Consider the following 23,531-nt stretch of genomic DNA (forward strand, 5'->3'; position numbering starts at 1 on the left):
AAAGAAATTTAGAGAATTATGATACTGGTTATGAAAAACAGTGTTTACTACTTCAATATAATAAACATTCAAAATCCAACCATTTCAATGTCATTTTCAAGACAAAATTCACTTAGTATTTTATACAGGAGATAGAAAAACTTGATTATTTTACAAATATACATATTTTGAGGTAAAGTGTCATTATAATCCAAGCTGGCTTAAAACCTTTTAATTCTCTTGCCTCAGGTTCTTAGATGCTATATACCACCACAGCCAGTATATATATTTTCAAGAGCTGAAACAAAACAATTTCCAGCTAATTCTGAATTAAAATTAAGAATCTTATAAGCATTATAGTTCTATCAACTGGAATTCTAGTTTGTGGAAGTTTTAATGTAAACTGATCCATCCTCACCTGATTGACCTGCAGCCTTGGACCAAGGTTTGTGTATATCTCTTTAAGAAGATCTATAGCTCGGCTGGCAATATCATCATTACTCTGAATTACAACCTACAGTAAAGAAAAAAAATTAACATTTCTCAGGAAATGTTTTAGTTGAACATTAAATTCAAATCATATCCTTAGTTATTTTAAATACATTAACAACTTAATGTTAGTTGAATAAGTAAACTTAAGACATACAGATCAAAACAAAGATATAACTATTTGAATAAAGAAATTTAAGAATGACATTTTACTACAAATAAAATAGGCTTTGACCAAAGGAGGGATTCCAACTAGTTAAAAGGAAACAAGATGCTACATAAATATAATTTAGTATAAAAATTCTCCCTTTTGACTCTTAGTTCCATAATATTTACAATTCACACCTCAAACTCTAGGGTTTAGATGAAGTATGTCAGGGAAGACCCCTGTTAAGAGGCTTGGAGAGGGCAAGGTGAAGAAGCCTGGAGACAATGAACAAACGTACCGACTTCCTCTCTTCAACTATGTTTACAATTTTAGATTATTATGTCAAGTTTGATTACTGTTATTATTTTTGGAAATCAGGATCTCAATCTGCATCTAAGGGCTGCCTTAGAACTCAAAATACTCCGCCTTCCAAGTATATACCACTCCATGTATCTAAAGTGCCAATTTGGATTAACAGAAGAATTTGTTACCACCCCACTCACTATATCTAAAGTGGAAATTTGAATTAGCAGAGAGGTTTGTAATATTAAAATATGTGCTGGAGACTGAACCTTGAGCTAAATCTATGGTTAACTATGCATTATCTCTCAAGCCCTTCCATTGCTTATAAACAAAACCAAAACAAATAATCAAAAAAAAAAAAAACAAAAACAAAAAAACAAAACCCCACAATCTCTAAGCTTTACTTATTTGAAAAGTTGTTAAGCACTAAAATGACACACAAAACACCCTTGTCTATCTATAAATGTGATTTGCAGACATTTAAAACATTAAGTGAAAAACAGAAGCAACTATATATAAAACCAGCCTAATTTTTAAAAGACAGAAATAATATAAAACATCATAAGACAATTTAGCCTTAGATTAAGATACTTTTTCTAGTTTTAAAAAGTTAAACAATATTAATAAAGGAACACACAAATAAATGCAAGATAACTATGAATCCCAGACTCCTGACACAAGCATCAGATAATACATACACATAATTTGTATGTCACATTTAATTACAGTTACTCATTCCAAGAACATCAGGTGAAAATGCTGACAGAGCTCCTACTTTTGACTTACCCTCCAAAGATAGTCTAATCCTATCAACTCCAAATCATCCATCATATAGGCTCTTCTTTTTGCTACTAGTTTTCCTTCTCGACAATTCACAGCTTTGAAGAATCTCTCAAAACATTTCATCCCATTCTCAGTTAACAAGGAAGGATCAAGCTGAAGCACGTTACTTTCAAAAAAGTCCTTATTGATATCAGGATCTAAGTCTGGTTCATCCCCCATTAATTTGGAATACCACTTAAAACAGGCTTCGCGATCACAGAGGTAAACGGCATTTTCAGCTAAGCACTTCCATATTTGTTTTGCCTGAGGAGCACACAGCCACAGTTGGCCATCCTTCAATAAAAATCTTAAAAAAAAAAAAATTAATTGACACAACACAACCTACTTGTTAATGTATGAAATAATACCTCTATCACAACTATATTTTTAATTACAAATGTCAGTCTTTTTGAAGAACTTGTCAGTTTTTATCTGAGAGTTCCAAGACAGCCAGGGCTACAATGAGAAACCGTCTCAAAAACAAACAAACAAACAAAAAGTCCTTTAATAAAAGTAATCATTTCTAGCATCAACAAATATGAGAAGTCTACCCTAAAGCTTAAAATAATGAAGTGAATGCTATAACCCAGGAACTAACCTTAAAGCATTCAGCAACACAGAAAGACATGGGATTTTTTTAATGTGGGAAAATAAGATGTGGCAAAAGGGGAAAATAAAAACAAAAACCATGACCCAAAAACCCTCTCCAAAGACAGTATATTTAAATATCAAACAAACCTAAGAAAGTTAAGCCGTTCTTGGACTTCTTGAACATGACTATATCTACTTCCCACTCTCACAGTTTGTGGGTCATAGTCTTCATGATCTGCAAATTAGGAAAATTATAATGCATTACTCATATGGATAATCATACCACCATAGGTCAAGCAATGGCCTATCAGTTAAAAAATCATTAATCTGGCTGGGGTGGTGGTAGTGCACACCTTTATCCCAGCATTGGGAAGGCAGAGGCCAGCAAATTTCTCTGAGGAAGGTGGAACTATATGAGTTTGAGGCCAACCTAGTCTACAGAGTGTCAGACAGCCAAGGCAAAACAGAGAAACTGTCTTGAACCCCCTTCCCCCCCCCCAAAAAAAAAAACTCACACACAAAGAACAAACAAACCATTAATCTTCCATCATCATTATATAAGGCAACTGAAGATCTTACTAATAACCGGTGCTTTACAACACAACTAATATCCTAACAAAATGTATTTTCCTTTGATATAACCCAAAATAAATGAACCTTAAGTATTCTATTAAAATTCTTTTCCTCTTTCATATGCTATACATTCTGGTCAAGAATATTAGAAAAGTTATGTTACATCCTCCGGGTATTACAATCAGAAGGCAGATCATGTCACTTTGTGTCAATCCTCATTATGCTCCCTTTGATTACATAGTTGAAATGGTTTTCACCAGGTTTTTCCACTATCAAGATGCTATTTTTCCCCAGTAGCTTTAGCACCAGCACTCTATTCTATGCTTAATTCCTAACATCTTGGACAGAGATCTTTGGGAATATTCAATGAAAGCCAAATAATCAAAGAAAGTCAAGAAATATGACAGTGGTTTAGTGCTACATGGGAAGAGAAGCCTTCTACAGAGAAGCATCCAGACTATTAAGAACATAGTTGAATTTGGCATGGTGGTGCACACCTTTAGTCTTAGCAATGGGGAGGCAGAGGAAGGTCGATCTTTCAGAGTTTGAGTTCAGTTGGTCCACATAGTTGAGTTTCAGACCAGGCAGGGATATAGAGAGATCCTGTCTCAAAAATAAAACACAAAACAAACAAAATGGACTGCAAATATTCAGTCCTAACAATTGCTTGTTAGCAAATAAAGAGGACAGCCCACTGCTGATTTGTGTTGTCTAGGTGGTAGGTATCCCATGGAGGAAATATATATGATCAATTCAGGGATCTTTGACGGGTGGCAAGTGGTAATAAATCACAACTGGGAACCAACATAAATTAGTTCTTGTTATCTGAAGTATCAAGTTGTGAGAGCCATTTCAGAATGCATTATAAAAAATTAAGTTGTGGCTGGAGAATTGGTTCAGTGGATGAGACCACTTGTTGATCTTCTGAGAACTGGGTTCAATTCCTAGCACAACATGGTGGCTCAAACTGTAACTCCAGTTCTGGGGAGATCTGAAGCATTCTTCTAACCTCTTCATGCAGGCAAACATTCATTTACATAAAGTAATAAAATACATGTCCTGTTAAAAAGACTTAAGTGAAATAAATTTCAGTTATCAACCTACCAACTTAAAAATTGTAGGTTTTTAAGCGAGTTGTATAATCAAGCATCAGTTTTGTAGTATACTACATTTTTCACCCCAAAGACTATACAAATCATCTCCTTTTCTTCTCCATACCCAACCCTAAGAAATGTTGGCAGATAATATCACAGAAGTAACTTAATGTGAGTTCAATACCTTTAAAAATTACCTACTACACATATTGAAATATCTACAGGAAAGTGTTCATAAAAGTGTGAGTTAGAAGGAATGGTCCAAAGACTGATTAGGACAAAGAGCTCTCAGTGAAACTGGAAGGACTCATTTTGCCTTCAGCTTGATGTACCATTTCACTTGGTGACACAGTAGAAGGGAACTACAACCATCCTTTAGTTATTCTTCACCCATCTCCACTTTTGCAGGCAATTCATTTGGCATGGAATCTTCTAGTTTCTTCAGGTATAACCAACTGTAGAACTCTGTCCCTATGGCTTCTTTTTTCCCTTTGGGCAGAATGTCTGACACTAGGTAGGAGTCAGAGGCAGAACAGCGGCCACTTTTCCAAGAATGATATCCCTGTTTTAGCAATCGGTGTTGGGATGAAGATAGAGCCATTAGTTTACCTTGGAGTAAGCTGTGGTGGGGGTAATCAGGGTTCTATTTGGGCCTATAATGCTTAGAGTTACGTTTCACCTTATATAGGCACTAAGTGGGAAGAGTAATGAGTCCTTTTAGCCACATCTGCCTATATAAGAAGGCTTCTGTAACAAAGGACTAAGGATAAAAAGGTCAGAAACTTGCTATTCGAGAGGCCAAGAGCAGTCCTACACTAGGAGCCATGGGGAGGGGCCACTACTACTTAGACTAGTCCAGAACAGTTTCTACATGGTGAAGCTGACTGGAGACAAATGAACAAGCTGTGGCTCAAATTCAGTTTCTGTGACTTAGGTCTCATTTGTTAAAACTCCTTATAACAATTTCTAGGCACTAATTTTTGTATTTTTATCCTGGTAAATGTTTTGTTTTGTTAAGGTCCACAGAGTCTTTCATTTTTACAACTCCAGAAGTTAAATCCTTCCATTTCCTTGCTTTCTTTTCACCCAATGTTTACTATTTTCCTTTGTATGAGTATATTCATATTTTATTTATTTAATGGGTACATTTATTTTCATTATTTGGATTGTTTGGGCCAATAAAGGTCAAATCCCTCATCCTTTGGACATAAACATGATTCTTTGGTAACTACCATACTTTTCCCAGGTATAAGGACATTCACACAGTACACAACAAATTCTGCAAATTCAGAAATGTTGGCAAATAATATCACAGAAGTAACTTTTAGTAGCTTTAAAAATTAGCTCTTGTTCATATTGAAATATCTACAGACTAGAAGAAATGATCCAAAGACTGATTAGATAAAGGTGTATAATTTCAATGAATTTAGAGGGAAAAAAAATCCAGTGCTTACTATGTGCCACATATTCTTTTAGCATAAATAATTTGTTCAAGGTCATAGCAGATACTATTTTGGATCATTATTTCAGATTCTGGATAATATGTATGCAGACTAACACATTCAAATACAGAAATAGACAATATCCAAAAGAAAAAAGAAAAAAAAAAAAAAAGAAAAACTTGAAGAATGCAAGCATTCTTTTGACCATAAGACTAAGATGAGGCAATAATTCATGTAAAATTTGATTCACATGGAGTAGAAACTAAACCACATATGTATTATCTCTTAGAAGCAAAAAAGCAGAGTCTTCAACCTACGACAATGAAATACAAGTACATAAAAATTAGCAGTAAAGCACACACAACCTGTATGATTCCCTGGGGCAAAGACTGCAGAGAAAATTACAATGGCACTGTATAACCAACAGATAATAGAAAAGAGTCTGATGGATTAAATCCCAAAGTTTAAATGCCTGTGTATAGTGCTTATGACCTTACTTCTCATTGATTTTGGTTTTCTTTAGTATAGAACATTTATACCACATGGTTTTATGCTTATATGGTTTCAATGTGGTAATGAGAAGAAACTTAAGACTAAATGGACAAATGACCATGATTTGATGCTCCTAAGCTGACTGATGCTTTACCTGTTTTATGGATCCTCATCTAGGACTTACCTGGCCCAAAATTTAAGAACAGAGTCAACAAAATCAGTATGGTTATCTTAAGAGTTGCTTTTTTATTATGTTTATCTGAATTTTTTAGTGTCAAACAAAAGTTTGGTGATTTCTAAGTGCCATGAATTTGACACAATGCTAAGTCCAGTCTACTGAAATAGTGTTACAAATAACCTTATTTTTAACATATACCACTGCAAAGCCAATAAAATATCAAATGAATGATATATATAGAAACCAAATTAGAACCTATTGAGATGACTTTTCATTTGGGAGTGGTGAACTATAAATCTGATATAAAACAGAGGAGAGAATGTGTATTAAGAAGCACACTAGTGAAGGGATTCTGACATGGCAAAATATTGACATAAAGCTCCACATAGAGAAGACACTTAAAAGGCTTGCAGAAAACATGTTTCCTTTACTTCCCTATTTTTTTCCTTTTATGATTTTTTTGAGATAGTTTTCTCTGTATAATAGCCCTAGCTGTTTTAGAACTTGCTCTGTAGATTAGGCTGGCCTTGACTCAAGAGATCTGCCTGCCTCTGCCTCTCAAGTGCTGGGATTAAAGATGTGCACCAACAGAAAACATGTTTTCTTAAAAGGCAAAGGTGATGTAATAAAACATATCTCAAAAGGCCCTAAGAAATTGTTAGTAGTGACTGGCATAGCCCCAAGTAGGGAAGAAATAGAAAAAGAAACCAGGAAAGGCAAATACTGACTGAGTCAAAAATTTTGAATGTTAGAGTGATGTTTAAGTTATAGAAGATCTGGGTGTTACAAAGTAACAATTCATAAAACCAACTGCCCTTTTTAAGAAATATAATTGTTCTTTCTAAGGCAATTAATGGAAACAGCAATCACTCTTTCCATCATTCAGTTTTCTTACAATACATACCTCTGGCATACAGTCTCATGCTTTCCATGTAAGTTGCAAGGTTTTCTGCTACCAAAGTAACTAGGGCATGATTGTGCTGAAGTTGATTAATTAAGTCATGACGATAAAATACATGGGGACTTCGCTGAGTTTGACTGAAACGAGAAGAACTTAACAATATAATTAGGCAATTAAACTCTGTTGCAATCAAGAGTTTATTACAAATAAAATTTTAACTGCTAATTAAAAAAACTCAAAAGCCACTTTTGCTCATTTACTTCCTTTAATTATAATATTAAGCAATTGAAAAGAAATTAATGTGTCAAAAATAAAAGATTACTTGAAAAATCAAGCACCAGTTTCTAGTTACTTCAAAAGGAGTCTACTTCGATGACTGTCTAAGAGTAGCAAAGTTACTTGAAAATTACAAAAATCTAAACTTCTTTCTGTAACTAAAATTGTAATTGCCAGCTAATAATGTTTTTATAAATTCTTATTAGAGGCTAGAGAGATGGCTAAGCAGGAAAAGGCACTCAACACCAGCTTGAAAACCTAAGTTTGATCACCATTCTCACTGGGGAACACAAGCAAGAACTGACCCTGACAGGTTGCCCTCCAACTGCTACACAATGTACTCATCCCACCAAATAAAAAAAATGTAAAAAAACAACAAAAAAAAAAAATTAAATTAGCTATTTAAGTTAACTGGGAACATTTGGTTTGTAGCAGTTGTTCTGTCACCAGAAAGGTAATTCCTTTCCAATTTGTTTTGTCATATTCTCTGAAACCAGCCTACTTTCATAGCTACTACTACTATTGCAGAGGTCATTAATTTCTAGGAGAGTAGCTGAATACTATGTCTTCCTGGAAGCAATAAATTTGAGAAAGGTCAAGTGGTGTTATGTACCCTGGGTTAAACATACTCAAAATAGACTACTTTGACATACATTCCCCCCCCCCATTTTATCTATTACACAGAGAAATTGTGATTTAGAGAATCAGATTAAATGACTGTATTGTTCACATTTGATTTATGAATATCAGTTCCACTACATTCAGCTCTTTATTTCTATACCAACCACTATAACTCCATTCCCAGATGCATTTCAGTAACCAGATTTTGGAATCTAAAATAGTATATTTATTTCACGCATTAAATTACTGTTTCTTCTTTTAAAAATATTTATTTTCATTACATGTGTAAAAGTGTTTGCCTTTATTTGTCTATGTGCCATGTATGTGCAGTGCCTACTGAGGCAAGAAGTGGGTATGGAATTCCTTGAAACTGGAGTTGCAGATGGTTGTGTGTTGAAGTAGTATTAACTACTGTACCACCTCTCCAGTCCATAGTTTTGTTATTTAATTTTTTTAAAATAAGGTTTTATCACTGTTTCATCCTGGCTGGCCTGGAACTCACTGGCCTTGACCCACAGAAATCCATCTACCTCTGTTTCCTGGATGGTTAGGCACCATCATGACTGGCCTCAGATAGTATACTTAAGGACTAAAATTAAAAAGTTCAGTGCTCTATCATGCCATATCATTTAAATATTCATGTAATTCAATCTCCTAAATTAACTTTAAAAATAGACAGCTAAGAAAAACAATTTTGAAAACTATCACATGGCAGCCTAAAACAGCAGTATCACCTTGATTCTGACACTGATCACTTTCCTAATCAATGAAACAAAGGAGGTAGGAATGATAAAAAGATTCTTTTGTTCCAAATGAGCCCTTGTCTCAGTTTCCTGTCATTCCATTAATTTGTTTTTTTAAAGATTTATTTATGTATATGGGTGCTCTATTTGCATGTACACCTTTATACCAGAAGAGGGTAAGTGATCCCAATATAGATGGTTGTGAGCCACCCTGTGATTGCTGGGAATTGAACTCACAACCTTTGGAAGAGCATTCAGTGCTCTTAATCACTGAGCCATCTCTCCAACCCCCATTAGTTTTCTTTAAAACTCACTTTTATACCACCAACTGAAATTTATTTAAAAGCATATAAATTAAATATATTGCTTAGTTTTACAAATCTTACCTCAAATTTTGAGGTGCTTCGCCAAACAAACTACAAATTTCTCGAATTTGTTTCAGTGCAGGAATGACCCATTTGTCATTTGTGCGAAGTTCTTCTATAAATCGATCTATCCACTGGATCTTTTGTGTGTCCCGGTCCTTAAACAATTTCAATGTTTCATATAGATCAATGATAAATGTATATTACAGTGAAATGAATCTAAATTCTGATTATCCATGGAATCAGAAAAGCAATTTTTCTTATGATATTAACATATTTATTTCCGGTAATTGTACTCTTAATTTTTAAAAAGTTCTGTAAGTATGTCTTAACTTCACATTTATTACCAAACTCTAAAAAGTAAAACACCAAATTAACTACTTAACATTCAGTATGAGTTAAAACTAGTGTTTTAAATTAAGAGATTTTTTACCTCACTACAAAATCATGTAACACCCTGAAAAAATAATCTAGAATAGTTCTTAATCTTTTATGAGCAAAATAAAACATTTCATCTACAAAGGCCCTAACTCAGCTTTTATACTCTATGATCTATTTGAAACTAATATTCCTTTACCATATAAAATTACTGTAGAGATGTTAAGGCAGACTTACATGAGACATCGATTTTTGAAATTATTTAAAAGACAATGCTAGACAGAATAACCTAAAATTCTCCTGTATTTAAGCCATCCCTAACACAGAAGGTACAAGAAAGTCATAAAACCAAGACAAACAGCAGCCCCTTACCTGGGAGCAACTATAATCTAGTATTTTGATATGAGCACTGAGAGCTAGGTCCATGATGTCTACAGGCACATCATCACTATGGGCTAGATTCCACAGAAGGTTCAACACTTTATGCGCCATCACACCATCTTTATCGTCTTCTGCAAGACGACGAATCAGCTCAAGGAGCTTTTCACGTTGTTTTTTACTTGCATTTGTCCAACTGGCCTACAAAGACATTTAAATGACAAGAAAAATCATATTTGGTTTTCTCCTCTTCTTTTTTATAGAGTTTGTGTGGGTAAAGTTGTAGATCTTTCTGAATTTGGGGCCAGCATGGTCTACACACTGAGTTCCAAGCCAGTGAGACACGCTTTCCCCAACTCAATACAAAACGTAAGTACTTACTATTTAATAACTTCCTGATAAGTATTTAATAATCCAAAGGGGAAAGCAACCAATCATTAAAGAACTAATCATTTAGGAATTATCTAAATAATATCTTAGGAGGGAGGGGTCCCAGAAGATATAATAGCAATTGTTCTATTTCTTTCCTTTATACAAATATGTTGCTGGTTGTGTATCACCACCATCTGAGGAGTTATCCCAAGATTAAGGATGAATGAATTACTATTAACTTTAGGGCATTCACAATATAGCCGATTACATTATTTCCTCAGCTATATTTAATATATTTCAAAAAGATGGGGAGACTATATACAGCAAGTTTATCTTTATATGTGTGAAATGTGTAAGATGATACTTAAAAACACAAAAACACTCATTTTATACTTTGTTCCCTTTAAAGCAGTGAAAATTTCAAGACAAGGATTTACAATCGAGAAGATTACTGAAAATATGGACTTCTAGAGCCAGGTGGTGCACGCCTTTAATCTTAGCACTCCAGAGGCTGGGGGCAGGTGTGCATTCAAGGCCACTCTGGTCTATAGAGCAAGTTCCAGGACAAGACAGCCAGGGCTACACAGAGAAACCCTGTCTCAAAGAATAAAAGACCTTGTAGGCTTTGTACCTAGTGACTAACTTAATATGCCTGTGGTAGAGGGTAATTTGTTCTCCCTACTGTGAAATATACATTCATGAAGATGTAAACCTAGACCACCAGAAAGTAAATGGGTGAATGATTATTTTCAAACATGAAGAAACATCACTAGTATTTTCTAAATATAAAGAACCCTGTTATCTAGGGGGGAAAATCCTATGCACAGGCAGGCTTGCTAAGAAGTCATAATGTGAAATTGTGGGGTACATAGTTCATCCTGGTAATGATTGTTCTAGATCAAAGTTTGTCCTCTCTCTAAGGAGAAATCATATTGCTTAAGCACAGATTAACTATAAAGTCTGAATTGGTCTTTATCTGGGAAAAGATGTAAACACATTCCATCAAGAGTACCAGGTCACAGACATCAATATAACCATTAAAAACCACATGTGGTAAACAGAACCCAAGAAGCCATCTGGAACTATTTCTGAAGTTTATGTTAATTTAATCAAGGTACAGAAATTATTATGTGGTTTGGGTCCTTTTTCAGTGTTCTGCCAATGATATTCATCCATGTTGTTAAATCATTCCAATTTGCTTATTCCCATTGCCATGAAGTATTCCGTTATATGGACATCCCTTATAGCTGTTTGTAGCTATTATAAACCACTTCAGTTTAAGTGGTTTTGAACATGCATTCTGGTGGACATATGCAAGAATCTTGTGGTATTTGGGGCTGAATGAGAGCCTTGTAACGCTAGACTTATAATTCTACTGTTGAGCTATACTAATATTCCCAAGAGTACTGTACTTTATCAGAAACATTACTTAACCTCCCAACAAGTTACAGCAACTTATATTCCTAGTCAGAAGTCAACTGATGAGAGAGACTGCTAATTACTACATAGCTTGAAGGTACATGACGGGACCAATGCAAATGTAACTGCAATGATCTTGGCACTACCTTGCAAACTACTACATTTCTATTAAGTTATGCTTTACATAATAAGCATATCCCTAGAACACTATGGTATTCGCGATTCCTTTTCCTGTCATCTCTTATGTTTCTCATAATCATCCGTTTTTACTTTTCTACAGCTTACTTCAACCTATTTCCAAAATACAGAATGGGAAAAGAAATCCAAAACAATAACATGAGTTTTGAAAATGAATGAGAGTCCTTAATCAGGGCAATTAGCACTATTATGAAAATCAAGGTTTTCTCTGCAGCTTTGGAGATTGTCCTGGAATTCACTCAGTAGACCAGGCTGGCCTCGAATTCAGAGATCCGCCTGCTTCGGCCTCCTGAGTGCTGGGATTAAAGGTGTGCACAGTTGCTACCACCCAGGTGAAAATCAAGTTCTTATAGGCAAAGAAAACATTAACAAAATCCTTCACACCAGATAAAGTCCTTCACATAATAGACTATCTTATGAGACTTAAATTATTTGTTGACTAAGAACAATTTATAGTTCTAATGAATCAATTCTATCTAAAATTTAAATGGTAAAACCTTCCTGTGTTAATAATTACCTTAAAGCAATCAAAAAGGTGATCTAGTTGTTCAGGAGAAAAATCCCAAGCCAATTTGGCCAGTAGATCATGTACATTCTTCACAATAGCTTCATGTTTCCCTGCCTATTAAAAAAATTAAAACAAAGATTATCACACTCTAGGCTATGAATAACAGAAACATTATATACACTGATTGATAATGACCTTCAGGAGGAAGTTCCACAATCTCCATTTAATCAATACATGAAATTCTTAACATTATTCTTTTTAAAAACTTATTTATTTATTATGTATTTGCTTGTCAGAAAAGGACACCAGGATTTCATTATAGATGGTTGTGAGCCACCATGTGGTTACTGGGAATTGAACTCAGGATCTCTGGAAAAGCAGTCAATGCTCTTAACCTCTGAGCCATCTCTCCAGCCACACATTATTAATTCTTTAAACCTAAAACCTGACAATTCCATTTCTGCATATACATAGTTAATACATAATTTAGAAAATCCTATCAACTTTTTTGTTTTTTCCAGATAGGCTAGCCTAGAACTTGGCTCTGTAGACCAGATTGGCCTTCACCTCATAATGAACTAAGATATTAAATGCCGTAAGTAAAATACATTATTTTTTTTCCAAACAAACTGTAAATACATAAAACTTAAAAATGCAAGGCTATTTTCTCTATTTCTATAAGCTAAAAAAGACTAAAGCTTTGTAAACTAGAATTCAATGATGTTTATGTAGATTCTGGCTCTTAAACCTTTTCAAAAAGGTTGCTAATCAGGCTGGAGAGATAGCTCAGCGGTTAAGAGCACTGTCTGCTCTTCCAGAGGACCTGGGTTCAATTCCCAGGACCCACATGGCAGCTCACAACTGCCTGTAACTCCAGGATCCAACATCTACACATAGACATATATGCAGGCAAAACACCAGAGAGAGAGAAAGAGTGTGTGTGTGTGTGCGCGCGCGCAAAAGTTTTAAGTCATTCAATAATAATTGAGGGATTTAACTATGCTAAAGGGTTTTCTAAATCTATTAAGAAATCATATTACTTTATTTTGTGATCCTCAGCCTTTTCTGGGTCAAAATATTGCTTTGTAGCCTAGGCTAGTTTCCAACTCATGATTCTCCCTTTTCTACTTCCCATGTGCTGAGATTGCAGAAATATACAAGCACAATCAACTTCCCTATTATTTTACTTTTTACCTTTTAACTTTTACCAAACATGAACTGTTGCATATTTAAGCATTAATGACAAATTCAGGAAGTTTCTAAGAATTTCTACAAGAAGCATTTAAAGGTTTCAAAATCCTTACCTGTGCTGCCCAGATATTATCGAGATCTTCCAAGGTCAGAGCTTTTTCTTTGATGACAAAACGAAGAATCTTTTCTAGTTTCTCTACATACTGTGGTTGATGAAGACTATCTCGTAAAACTATAGACAAAATATTATTCTGTTGTATCCATTCCTTAAAAAAAAAGAGAAATTTCAAAACAAACTAAATCACAAAGACTTTTAAAAAGTACCGTTTATATGTAACAATATGGAGGAATCTTAAAGCATATTTACAAAATAATGTACAAGTATGAATTGTCATAATAGAAAATTACTTTTAAAATCTAGTTTTTACCCCTGAAATGTAATATTGATATGTAGCACACAACCAATGTTAAATTTTATATCCTCCTGCTCCATCTCCATACTAAGTGCTTGGGATTAAACTAGTATTAAAGTTGTGAGCTACCATATCTGACAGAGTAATTATCAGAGAGTATCTCTATAAATTATACTCAAACCATTAAGAAGATTTTAATTATGATAGTATTTAACTCACAAAAATATTTAAATGCAATAAAACACTAAGGTTTAGGTAGAATGAACATATAAGGCCAATTTTGGTATGTTTAGGCTTCTTGCATGAATTCTAATTCTGGACGCTGGAGAGATGGCTCAGTGGTTAAGAGGACTGGCTGTTCTTTCAGAGGTCCTGAGTTCAACAGCCAGCAACCACATGGTAGTTCACAACCATCTGTAACAGGATCTGGCACCCTCTTCTGGCCTTCAGACATACATGTAAACAGAACACTGTATGCAAACAGAACACTGTATACTAACAAATAAAACTTAAAAACAAACAAAAAGTCCTAATTCTATCCCAGAATGGTTTTAATCGTAGGTCAAAAGATAGTTTTTAGAAGACTTTTATTTATTAATTAATTGTCATGTGCCAGACCCCACTGTGGCTTATCCACTACCTCTTCCAACTTTCAAACAACCCAAGAGATAACACTGTTGATACTGGCACTAATACCTGAATCAAGTCTGCAAGCTTCCATTGTCTGTTTCCAAAATGCTGTGCTAGGCTAGGCTATAGCTTGACTGTCCTTCTGACTCTATACAGTGTTCAACTTTCTGAGAATAAAAGTAGGTGGAACCAAAAGGAGCCATAAGTATGAGTTTTTAGCTAGCAAAGGAGAAGTTAAATTCCAAACTTGTTAAAGGGATTTTTCCCCCTAAGATGTAACAAATATATATCAATTGTCAAACTACTACAAATTTTTTTAGATATTTAACACCATTTTCTGCATGCTCTAGGATGAGTCACACAGCTCAAGGACCATCAACATTCCCAATGCAGATATTAGACATGTATTACCTGCCCTCCTGACCCAGGGACAAGCTCTAAATATCTAAATATCCTAAATATCCAGAATGTCCCCATTTTTCTTTTTGTTTCCTGTAACCTTTCCATAAGGTCTTTTCCTTCCCAATCATATTTTAATAACTTCCCCTATTAACAGAAGAGATCCTTGGAGGTAAAGGTATGTACTCAAGTAACATGGGTTTATAATTTAAATGGTAACTTATTCATTAAAGCTGTAATACATAAAAATATATACAGGAAGTAGTTTTCTAAGTATTTAATGCTAAAATGACACAAACTCAAGCACTTTAAAAACAAATTCTCAAAAATCAAGATAATACAGTATTTATATAGCTTTTATTATAACATGTAAGACTGAGTCTCAATATGTTGCCCTCGCTAGCCTCAAGCTTATAGCAAAATCTTCCTGCCTCCTGCCTGCCCAGTGCTGAGATTCCAGTTGTGCACCACCACAACCACCTGTGTATTTCGTGTTTTCATGAACAAGCCCTTTCTTCAATTACATTTAAACATTATCGCCTTTAACCAATTTCCCAGTTTATAGCAAAACTTACAATAAGCTAATGATTGCATTCAACAATAAATTTATTAAACTCATGCTCAGCTACCAAATAATTATGCTACTTTAGAAAGTGAGATTAACAATCTTGTAAATTAATCAAAACATTCAATTTTCAACTTTAATCTAGAATGCTAACATTACTAATTTAAGTGACAGCCATTATAAGTTAAAATATTTATTTACTTAAAAAAAATAAAATGAAAGGACTCACAGCCATTCTCTCTGCCGTAAGCCACTCTTCTTCCTCAGGATTGCCATGCCGATGGGTATAGTATGACACACTAGAAATTACTTTATTAACTTCATTCAGTGCATTCATTTTTCCATTGAAAGAAGAAATTTGTAATAATCTATAAGAGAAATAAATTTAGTTTTAAATTGATTCTAAAAATTCATGTGCATGATTATTTCTAAAGATAAGGAACTTACCTAAGTATCATTTTTAACCTAAATATTTCTAAATTCTTTACAGTTTCTTCTTGTCCAGGAACCCGGGAAGCTAAATTCTTCAAAGATTTAATAATCATTGAAAGAGCATCATTTTTGGCTTCATTCTTTGCTTCTTTTTTTAGTTCTTCATCAGTTAAATTTTCTAAAAACTGTGGAACCATTTCTATTATTGGAAGAAAGTACTTTTTCACTGTGTGAAGAGTGAGAAACTCATAGCACTGTCCAAAAGGTCTGAAATAAGATAGGAAACTTCTGTAAATACTCAATTTCTTAAAATTAATTTAGTAAATTCTCACAGTACATGTATTTTTTAAAAACATGCAATTAACAAATTAAAAAAAATGTCCACTTGAATTACTATTTTTTTAAGATTTTTATTAGTGTGTATGTGTGTGTACATACATTTGTATTGGTTATGTGCATGTGAGTGCAGGTACCTCAGAAGACAGATCCCCTGGAGACAGTTGTGAGCCATTTGCTATAGGTGCTGGGAACAGAACTCATGTCATCAGCCATTTAACCACTGAGACATCTCTCCAGCTCCATTATTTAACTGAACCACAATAAAATCAGAAACTAATATAGCATTCAACACTTCATTTTAAAATATAACTTACTTAATAAGGGCTGCAATTATCTGAACGTTTAATGCTGATCCATTAATAAAACGATCATGCAATATCTGGAATCCATTTAAAGTGCCAAATTTGTTGAGCAGATCCACTAGCCAGCCCTGCAATAAAATTAACAAGAAAGTTTACATTTTTGAACTTTAAGAAAAAATAAGTGTTATTTCAATGGATACATTAAAATCAATTAATGTCAAATCATTCATGAAAAGACTTCAAAACATTCAAACATCTACTTGTGTGATGAAGTGGAAGTAGCAAGCACAAATTAAATTACAGAACACACCACTTGTATCAGTATTGCTAATGAAGAATTAAAATAATGTTTTTGTCCCAGCAATCATTGTAAAAGAATGTGGCTTTCCTAATCACCTAAAAGCACCTATATTAAAACAATTATGAGGTTAAAAGGCTCAAGGAAAACCTACTTAATAATCTAGCATACAAAATTCTGAGTAAATTTCCCCACACTCAAGACAGAAGGTAGTCCTGGCTGTCCTGGAACATACTCTGTAGACCAGGCTGGCTTGAACTCACAGAAATCTATCTGCCTTGCCTTGGACTCCTGGGTGCTAGAATTAAAGGCGTATGCGCCACCATCATCACTGTGTAACTCACTTTCTAGACCAGGCTAGCTTCAAACCTTGAGACAAGTCTATCTCTATCTCTGGGATCAAAGGTGTATACCAACATGCCTGGCTAGATGTTAACTTGTTTGAAGATTACCTTTACTTTGATGTAACTGGATCCTACTCTAGGAAAAAAAAAAAAAAAAAAAAAGCCATCTAGTGGCAACAATATGAACTGGAAAAATAACAGTTCTAAGTTCAACATATCGCTGGTGATTTCAAGCTCTAATAAAATAAACCAAACACTATACATAAGACTTTTTTTTTTCATTGTTAAGAAAATGGGAAAAATCAATCCCAAATTCTTAATAATATCTCCTTAGGGACTAGATAGGTGACTGCTGTTGGGCACTGAATACTCTTATAGACAATTAGGTTCTTCAATTCCAAGCACCTACACACAGTATCTCTTTAACTCCAGTGCCCTCTTCTGGCCTCTTTAGGGCACCAGGTCTGCATATGGTATACAAACATTCAAACTACTCATGCACATGAAATACAAATCTTACAAAAAATTTTTCCCTAAAGTCTAAATTTGAAACCAGTGCACTTACTAAAGGAAATAAAAATTATAAAAGTATATATTTAAAAGTATATAGTAAGCTACACAGTGGTGATGCACACCTTTAATCCTAGAACTCGGGAGGCACAGGCAGGAGGATCTCTCTGAGTTCAAAGCCAGCCTGGTCTACAGAGTGAGTTCCAGGACAGCCAGGACTGTTTCACAGAGAAACCTATCTTGCCTCCGCCTCCCCTGCCCCCACCCACCCAGTATATAGTAAGAAACTACAGTGTGTTTATACTGTTATAGGAAATTTATATTTGTTTTCAAGTATACATTTTAGTAACATTTCTAAGTCTTACCATCCTGTTTCTATTTTATAATTTCTACTATTTTACTTTTGTGATGTATTACTAAGCATGTATAGCATATACCTATTTTGGAGTTTTTGGTTGTCAGAACTCAACCATTACTGCACAGAAAAACTAACAGTAGTAGAATACAATAAAACAGACACAGCTTTGATGTAAAATTAAATAAACCATAATACAAAATCCATTTCAGAGTATAATTACTGTTTTTCCATGTTAACATGAGATTGAAATTACTTAAAAGTTCTGTGGTAGAGCAAAATAATCTTAATATTTAATTTTGAAAATAATAAACCAACACACTTTTGGTGATCGAGGGTCTGGAGATCGAGCGAAGAGTTCATCTTCAGGCACCTGAACGCTTGCAGACACTGATTCACATGGACGTGTACCATTGTAGATATGGAACTTGCAATGAGGATTTAAGGCCATGGCAAGAAGTTCTAGAAGTGGAAACCAGTCTTGGGCCAACTTAGCCACACACAGCTCCACCAGGCGATGAGTATTGTTAATAATACATCTCTGTTATATTGGGAGAAAAGTTGATTTAGAATGTGAAACATTGCAATTTCAAACAGAGGTTGTAATCCTAATTACAAACTCTCCATTTTTATACTGCTTTTATAATTTATAAGGTGTATACTTTTGAAAACTCCTTGCTTAAAAATGAAATAGATACTATGAGTTGCAAAATTCTACTCTTATGTCTTCAGACAAGATACAAATTCCCATTACCACCCCCCCCCCCCGGATTTCTTACACTAGTAGCAACAGTTCTAAAATTGAAATAATAACAGTTACCCCAGATAGAAGAGTATATACTGACAAGCTCTGTATTTCTAAATCTGAGAAATTGTTATAATGGGACATTTACATTATCAACATAATTGAAAAAATATTCAGATCACCCACAAAAACATCATATGCTTTATGACTATCTCCATAATGAAACAAATAACAGGTTTGTAGCATTTACAACATCTTATTAGTTCAGATACAACTTCTTTCACTCTTTTAAGTGAAAGCTACTTGAATTTGCATCCTACAAATAAGTACTGAAGTACTTGCATTTGCTTCTGTTCATTGTTTGGAAATACCAAGGCTTTGAGGTCACTTTTAAGTAGTCTACTTTAAAAGGGATAAAAATTATAAATTGAATTCAGACTACAGAACTGTTTAAACAGTAACTCATTCATAGCTTAAATACTTACAAGTTTTAGGTACCCAAACTGAATATACAGGTTTCTCTGCTGTCCTTTTCTGCAGTGAGCTCATTTCTAATTACTTCTAGAACACTTACCTATCTAGTGCCCCAGACATGTGCTACATTTTCCCCATCTTGGGTGTTTTGCCTTCCTTAACAATATATTAAATAGCAGTACATCTTACAAATGACTATACTGAATTTTCAATAAAATGGGGTAATCTACCTAAGGTCAAAAGGCACTAGAGAACCAGGAAAATTAAACCAAGTATTTTTAACTATAAATTTCATGCTAGTTTTAAATGCCCATGTTGCTTCTAACATAATTTACTATAAAATCACTTTAAAAGTTATACCTTTATATTCCAATAGGCCAAATACATTCTCTCTCTCTCTCTCTCTCTCTCTCTCTCTCTCTCTCTCTCTCTCTCTCTCTCTCACACACACACACACACACACACACACCACCACCACCACACACTTGTCCTTTCCACCCAAAGGATCCATTATATAATCTGCTTTTTAAAAGTCAAACAGAAAACTCACATGAATCTCAAACTTCCAGCCACTCACTGCTTCATCTGTAAGGATTTTTGTGAATGAGATTGTTAGCCCATCTCGGAAAAATCGCTGGCATGCTTCACTTTTAACATCAAGGCCTAAGAAAATGGAGAAAAACAAACAAACATTTCATTATGCCCAACTATATGATGAAAGACATAATTGGGAACCTAGATGACAGGCTAACAGTTGAAGAGTACTTCTGGAAAAAAGTTCACAGCATTATCTTAACACTATCATTATTTCAAAGTTTCTGCATATCAGAAAGGAAACTTAATTTAGAAATAAAATAAATTTTAAAAGTTATCACTTATAGAAATACACACACACAAAATCTGTGTGACAGCCTGAGCGTATACCATGTTTCATGCAGGTACTATAAGAGGTCCGAAGACGGTGTTTGATTCCCAGAAGCTGGCATTACAGGTGGTTATGGGCCTAGGAACTAAATTCTAGGTCCCCACTCCAAGTGCACCAAACATTCATAACTAACTGCTCAGCAATATTGTCATGTCTCCCAAATAGATTTCTAAAACAATTATACAAAAGTTCATTCAGTGTTATAATATTAACAATAACTAAGGACTGGAGCTACAGCTCAGTGCAAGGGTCTAACATGTACAAGGATCTTATGTTAATCATCTATGACCCCCCACCAAAAAAAAAAAAAAAGGAAAATAAAAGTTAACCAAAAATGCTAAAAATTATGACACTATATCTTAAAACCAAAATGGTACCATGTGGCTGCTAAAAATACTAAATATTTCATAGCGTTTTCCTGAAAATAAGGTTTAAATAATACATTTCACAATTATTTTTTAAAATATTGGTTTGCAAACTATGTAGTTAGCACCCACTCATATCTTTACTATTCTCTAACCAAGTAAGATGAATTGTTTTGTCTTTGTTTCACTGTCTATATACATCTCTCTTCTTCCAAGCCAAGAACATATTTGTCTTTTTTTAAAAAAAAAAAAATGCAGTGTGTGTGTGTGTGTGTGTGTGTGTGTCTTTTCTGTGGAGCCAGTTTGATCCTGCCACCTTTAAGTGGGCTCCAGGGATTGAATATGGATCACCAGACCATCTTGCCAGCCCTATACTTTATCTTTACTTCATCTCAACTAATATGAAAGACAACAAAGCCATGTGCCACCAAATAAAAAAAAAATGCCTTTAAGATCTCAATTTATACAAAAAATATTTGATTTTGATTTAAACTTTTAAAATTAAGCCTCATCTAAAATAAACTATGGTGCCCACAATACATATGGGAGAGGGATACAAATCCACTGAAATGTCAACAGTATTAAATAAAATATCATGTTTTTATTACATAGTGATAAACAATCATAATCTGATTAACTTTTTTCATAGCTTTTCAAGATTGGTAAGGCATAACAAGAATTCTTTACAGAGGAGTGAGATAAAAAGTTCCCCTTGCCAAAGAAAAATGTTAATTCTGACAATAAGTAATGCAAACTGCTTAACGTTACCCAGGGTGGTTATGTTTTAAGCACATGTATGTCCTCCAAAGATTTGGTCACCACTCTAGTGATATGGGGACTTGGAAAACCCTTGTAAAAGGTAGAATATAGTGAGAAATCTGAAAAATAGTAGGGGTTTCCCCTCAAAGGCGGTTGTGAGATTCTTTATCTTTCGTTTCCCGTGGCCCTAACCATAACCCTATGAGATCTCCAAAAATGTGACCTAAAATAATTTTTTTCTGTTTATAAGCTGTGTGTTATTTGTCACAGTAATAAAAATATAATACAAAAGACTATTTTAGAAAACAAATGTTGCTCCTTTTAATTTCTAGCGCCTTAGCCAGGAGGTGGCAGCACATATCTTTAATTTCAGTACCCAACACTTGGGAGGCAGAGGCAGGTGTGGCCTGGTCTACAGACTGAGTTCCAGGACACAGCCAGGGCTACTCAAGAAAAACCCTGTCTTGAAACCATCCCTCCCCAAAATCCCAGTGCCTTAAAAAACAGTACCACAACCATAGTGTTCTACTAAGAGAATCCAGCCATATCAGAAATACACCACCACAGTAATTTAATATTGTTCAGTTCCAACATTAACCTTTTTACTTCTGGACAACTGAGCACCAGATTCCTTTTATTGGATTTTTAACTATTTCTTTTTACATAGAACCACTTTACAAGTCTCTTCTTTTAAAGAAAAGAGCTCCTCTTTTGGGCCAGCCATATGGCTCAAAAAACCCAATACTGAAAACCATTCAGTGTCTAGGAACTATATGGAAGGAAAAGATCAACTCTTGCAAGTTCTTGATTGCCATGTATATCACAACCCTATACACAATGAGCAAATAAGAAATCCCCAAAATTCTTTATTCAAAGAATCACAGGAAAGTTTAGTAATTTACAGGTTTGCACATTACTTATCTCAAGACCAAAAGTGCCCACTTCCACAGCTAGTTAAACCTAAAAGATATTTATTTGTACTAAGCATTGCCTACTTCATTATAAAAATTTTTGTGTATATTATGGAATTCCCACAATAGGAATAAATCTTTGAGTGATTGTAAATCTATACAATGGACTTGCTTCTTTAGAACTATGAATACAAATACATTTTCTGTCTAACATTCTTGAGGGTTGTCCTTTTTAAACGAATGTGAGCTCTATCTGTAAGGTTACTATGCACAAATTTTCAGTAAAAAAGTAAAAATATATCTAGTAGCACACATTTAGAAAAGCATGACATGAAGGAACTGGAGAGATGGCTCAGAAGAAAAGCATGACACTGAGACATACCTTTCTTACTAAGATCAATAGCAGCTTCTAAAAGCACTTCTAATTCCCCTTTCGGCAAAACTGGAACGACCCATCGAGGCCTAGGAATTTATAAAATAAAGAGGCTTACAGGTTATGCACTAAATAAAAGAGATAATAAGTCAGTTACTAATTACAATTATTTATTTCACTATGAAAATATTAAATATTAACTAAAATAACATTAGATATTAAAACAGTGTGGCTGGGTGAATGGCTTTTTACAATTCAGCACCATTTGATGTCTCTAAAAGAACACTTAAAAATACAAAATAAGAAACTAATATAATATCAATTAGGCATCACAGAAGCCTATTATTAAACCTTCCCAGGAAAGGGCTTTCAGAATTAAGATTTGAAGACGCATGCATTGATCTTCTTCACGAAGAAGAACAAAGCCTTCAGGAGGCCAAGACCGATTTATGCCTCATAATCTATCAACCTTTTCTAAAAAAGGATTTGCAGAATCCACATGTGACCCTCCCTCAAACAAGGATGCAGCATTCTCTTTAGTTTCAGTGCTGACCCAGCCATCTGCCCATCCATCCTTTTCATTGGCTTTCCCAAGCATCACCATTTAATTCACCCACTGTTCCCCAGAAGAGTTAACCTTCTTCCAGCCAACCACTGAAATCTCTAAGAGCTAGTAAAATTCCCAACTACTCTTGCCCCTTTATTTAATAAAAGCAGCCCATTAATTACCTATAGAAATATTCATTTATATACAAACATCCTTTGCATTTTCTTCCATAAAGAATTGTCTATTATGCAACCTAGTATCTAGCCTGTATATTTTACCAACCACGGAACAAAACTAAAAAGTAACAATGCAATTTTCTATTATGTCATCTGTGCTATTAAGAACAATTAAGGACCATTATAAATAACCTTAACATTAATTTAA

General features: G+C 34.3%; 1 protein-coding gene across 5 annotated transcripts in view; it reads right to left on the reverse strand.

The window, feature by feature from the left end:
• The window catches only part of LOC127218457 (probable ubiquitin carboxyl-terminal hydrolase FAF-X), a 103,566-nt gene that overhangs the window by 51,407 nt on the left and 28,628 nt on the right, over window positions 1–23,531 (reverse strand). For 3 of the 5 annotated variants that reach the window (XM_051179483.1, XM_051179480.1, XM_051179481.1), the window contains exons 4-17: window positions 22,610–22,689; window positions 19,818–19,930; window positions 18,371–18,589; window positions 16,554–16,669; window positions 15,916–16,167; window positions 15,698–15,836; window positions 13,575–13,727; window positions 12,280–12,384; window positions 9,768–9,974; window positions 9,039–9,175; window positions 7,016–7,164; window positions 2,480–2,567; window positions 1,706–2,048; window positions 398–493 (exon numbers count right to left, since the gene is read on the reverse strand). In XM_051179483.1, the coding sequence (XP_051035440.1) occupies window positions 398–493; window positions 1,706–2,048; window positions 2,480–2,567; window positions 7,016–7,164; window positions 9,039–9,175; window positions 9,768–9,974; window positions 12,280–12,384; window positions 13,575–13,727; window positions 15,698–15,836; window positions 15,916–16,167; window positions 16,554–16,669; window positions 18,371–18,589; window positions 19,818–19,930; window positions 22,610–22,689 (2,197 nt within the window). The remainder of the gene's footprint in view (window positions 1–397; window positions 494–1,705; window positions 2,049–2,479; window positions 2,568–7,015; window positions 7,165–9,038; window positions 9,176–9,767; window positions 9,975–12,279; window positions 12,385–13,574; window positions 13,728–15,697; window positions 15,837–15,915; window positions 16,168–16,553; window positions 16,670–18,370; window positions 18,590–19,817; window positions 19,931–22,609; window positions 22,690–23,531) is intronic. The other 2 variants (XM_051179484.1, XM_051179482.1) reach the window with 1 other exon arrangement.

This window comes from Phodopus roborovskii, unplaced genomic scaffold, assembly GCF_943737965.1.
Source record: "Phodopus roborovskii unplaced genomic scaffold, PHOROB, whole genome shotgun sequence".
Taxonomy (NCBI): domain Eukaryota; kingdom Metazoa; phylum Chordata; class Mammalia; order Rodentia; family Cricetidae; genus Phodopus; species Phodopus roborovskii.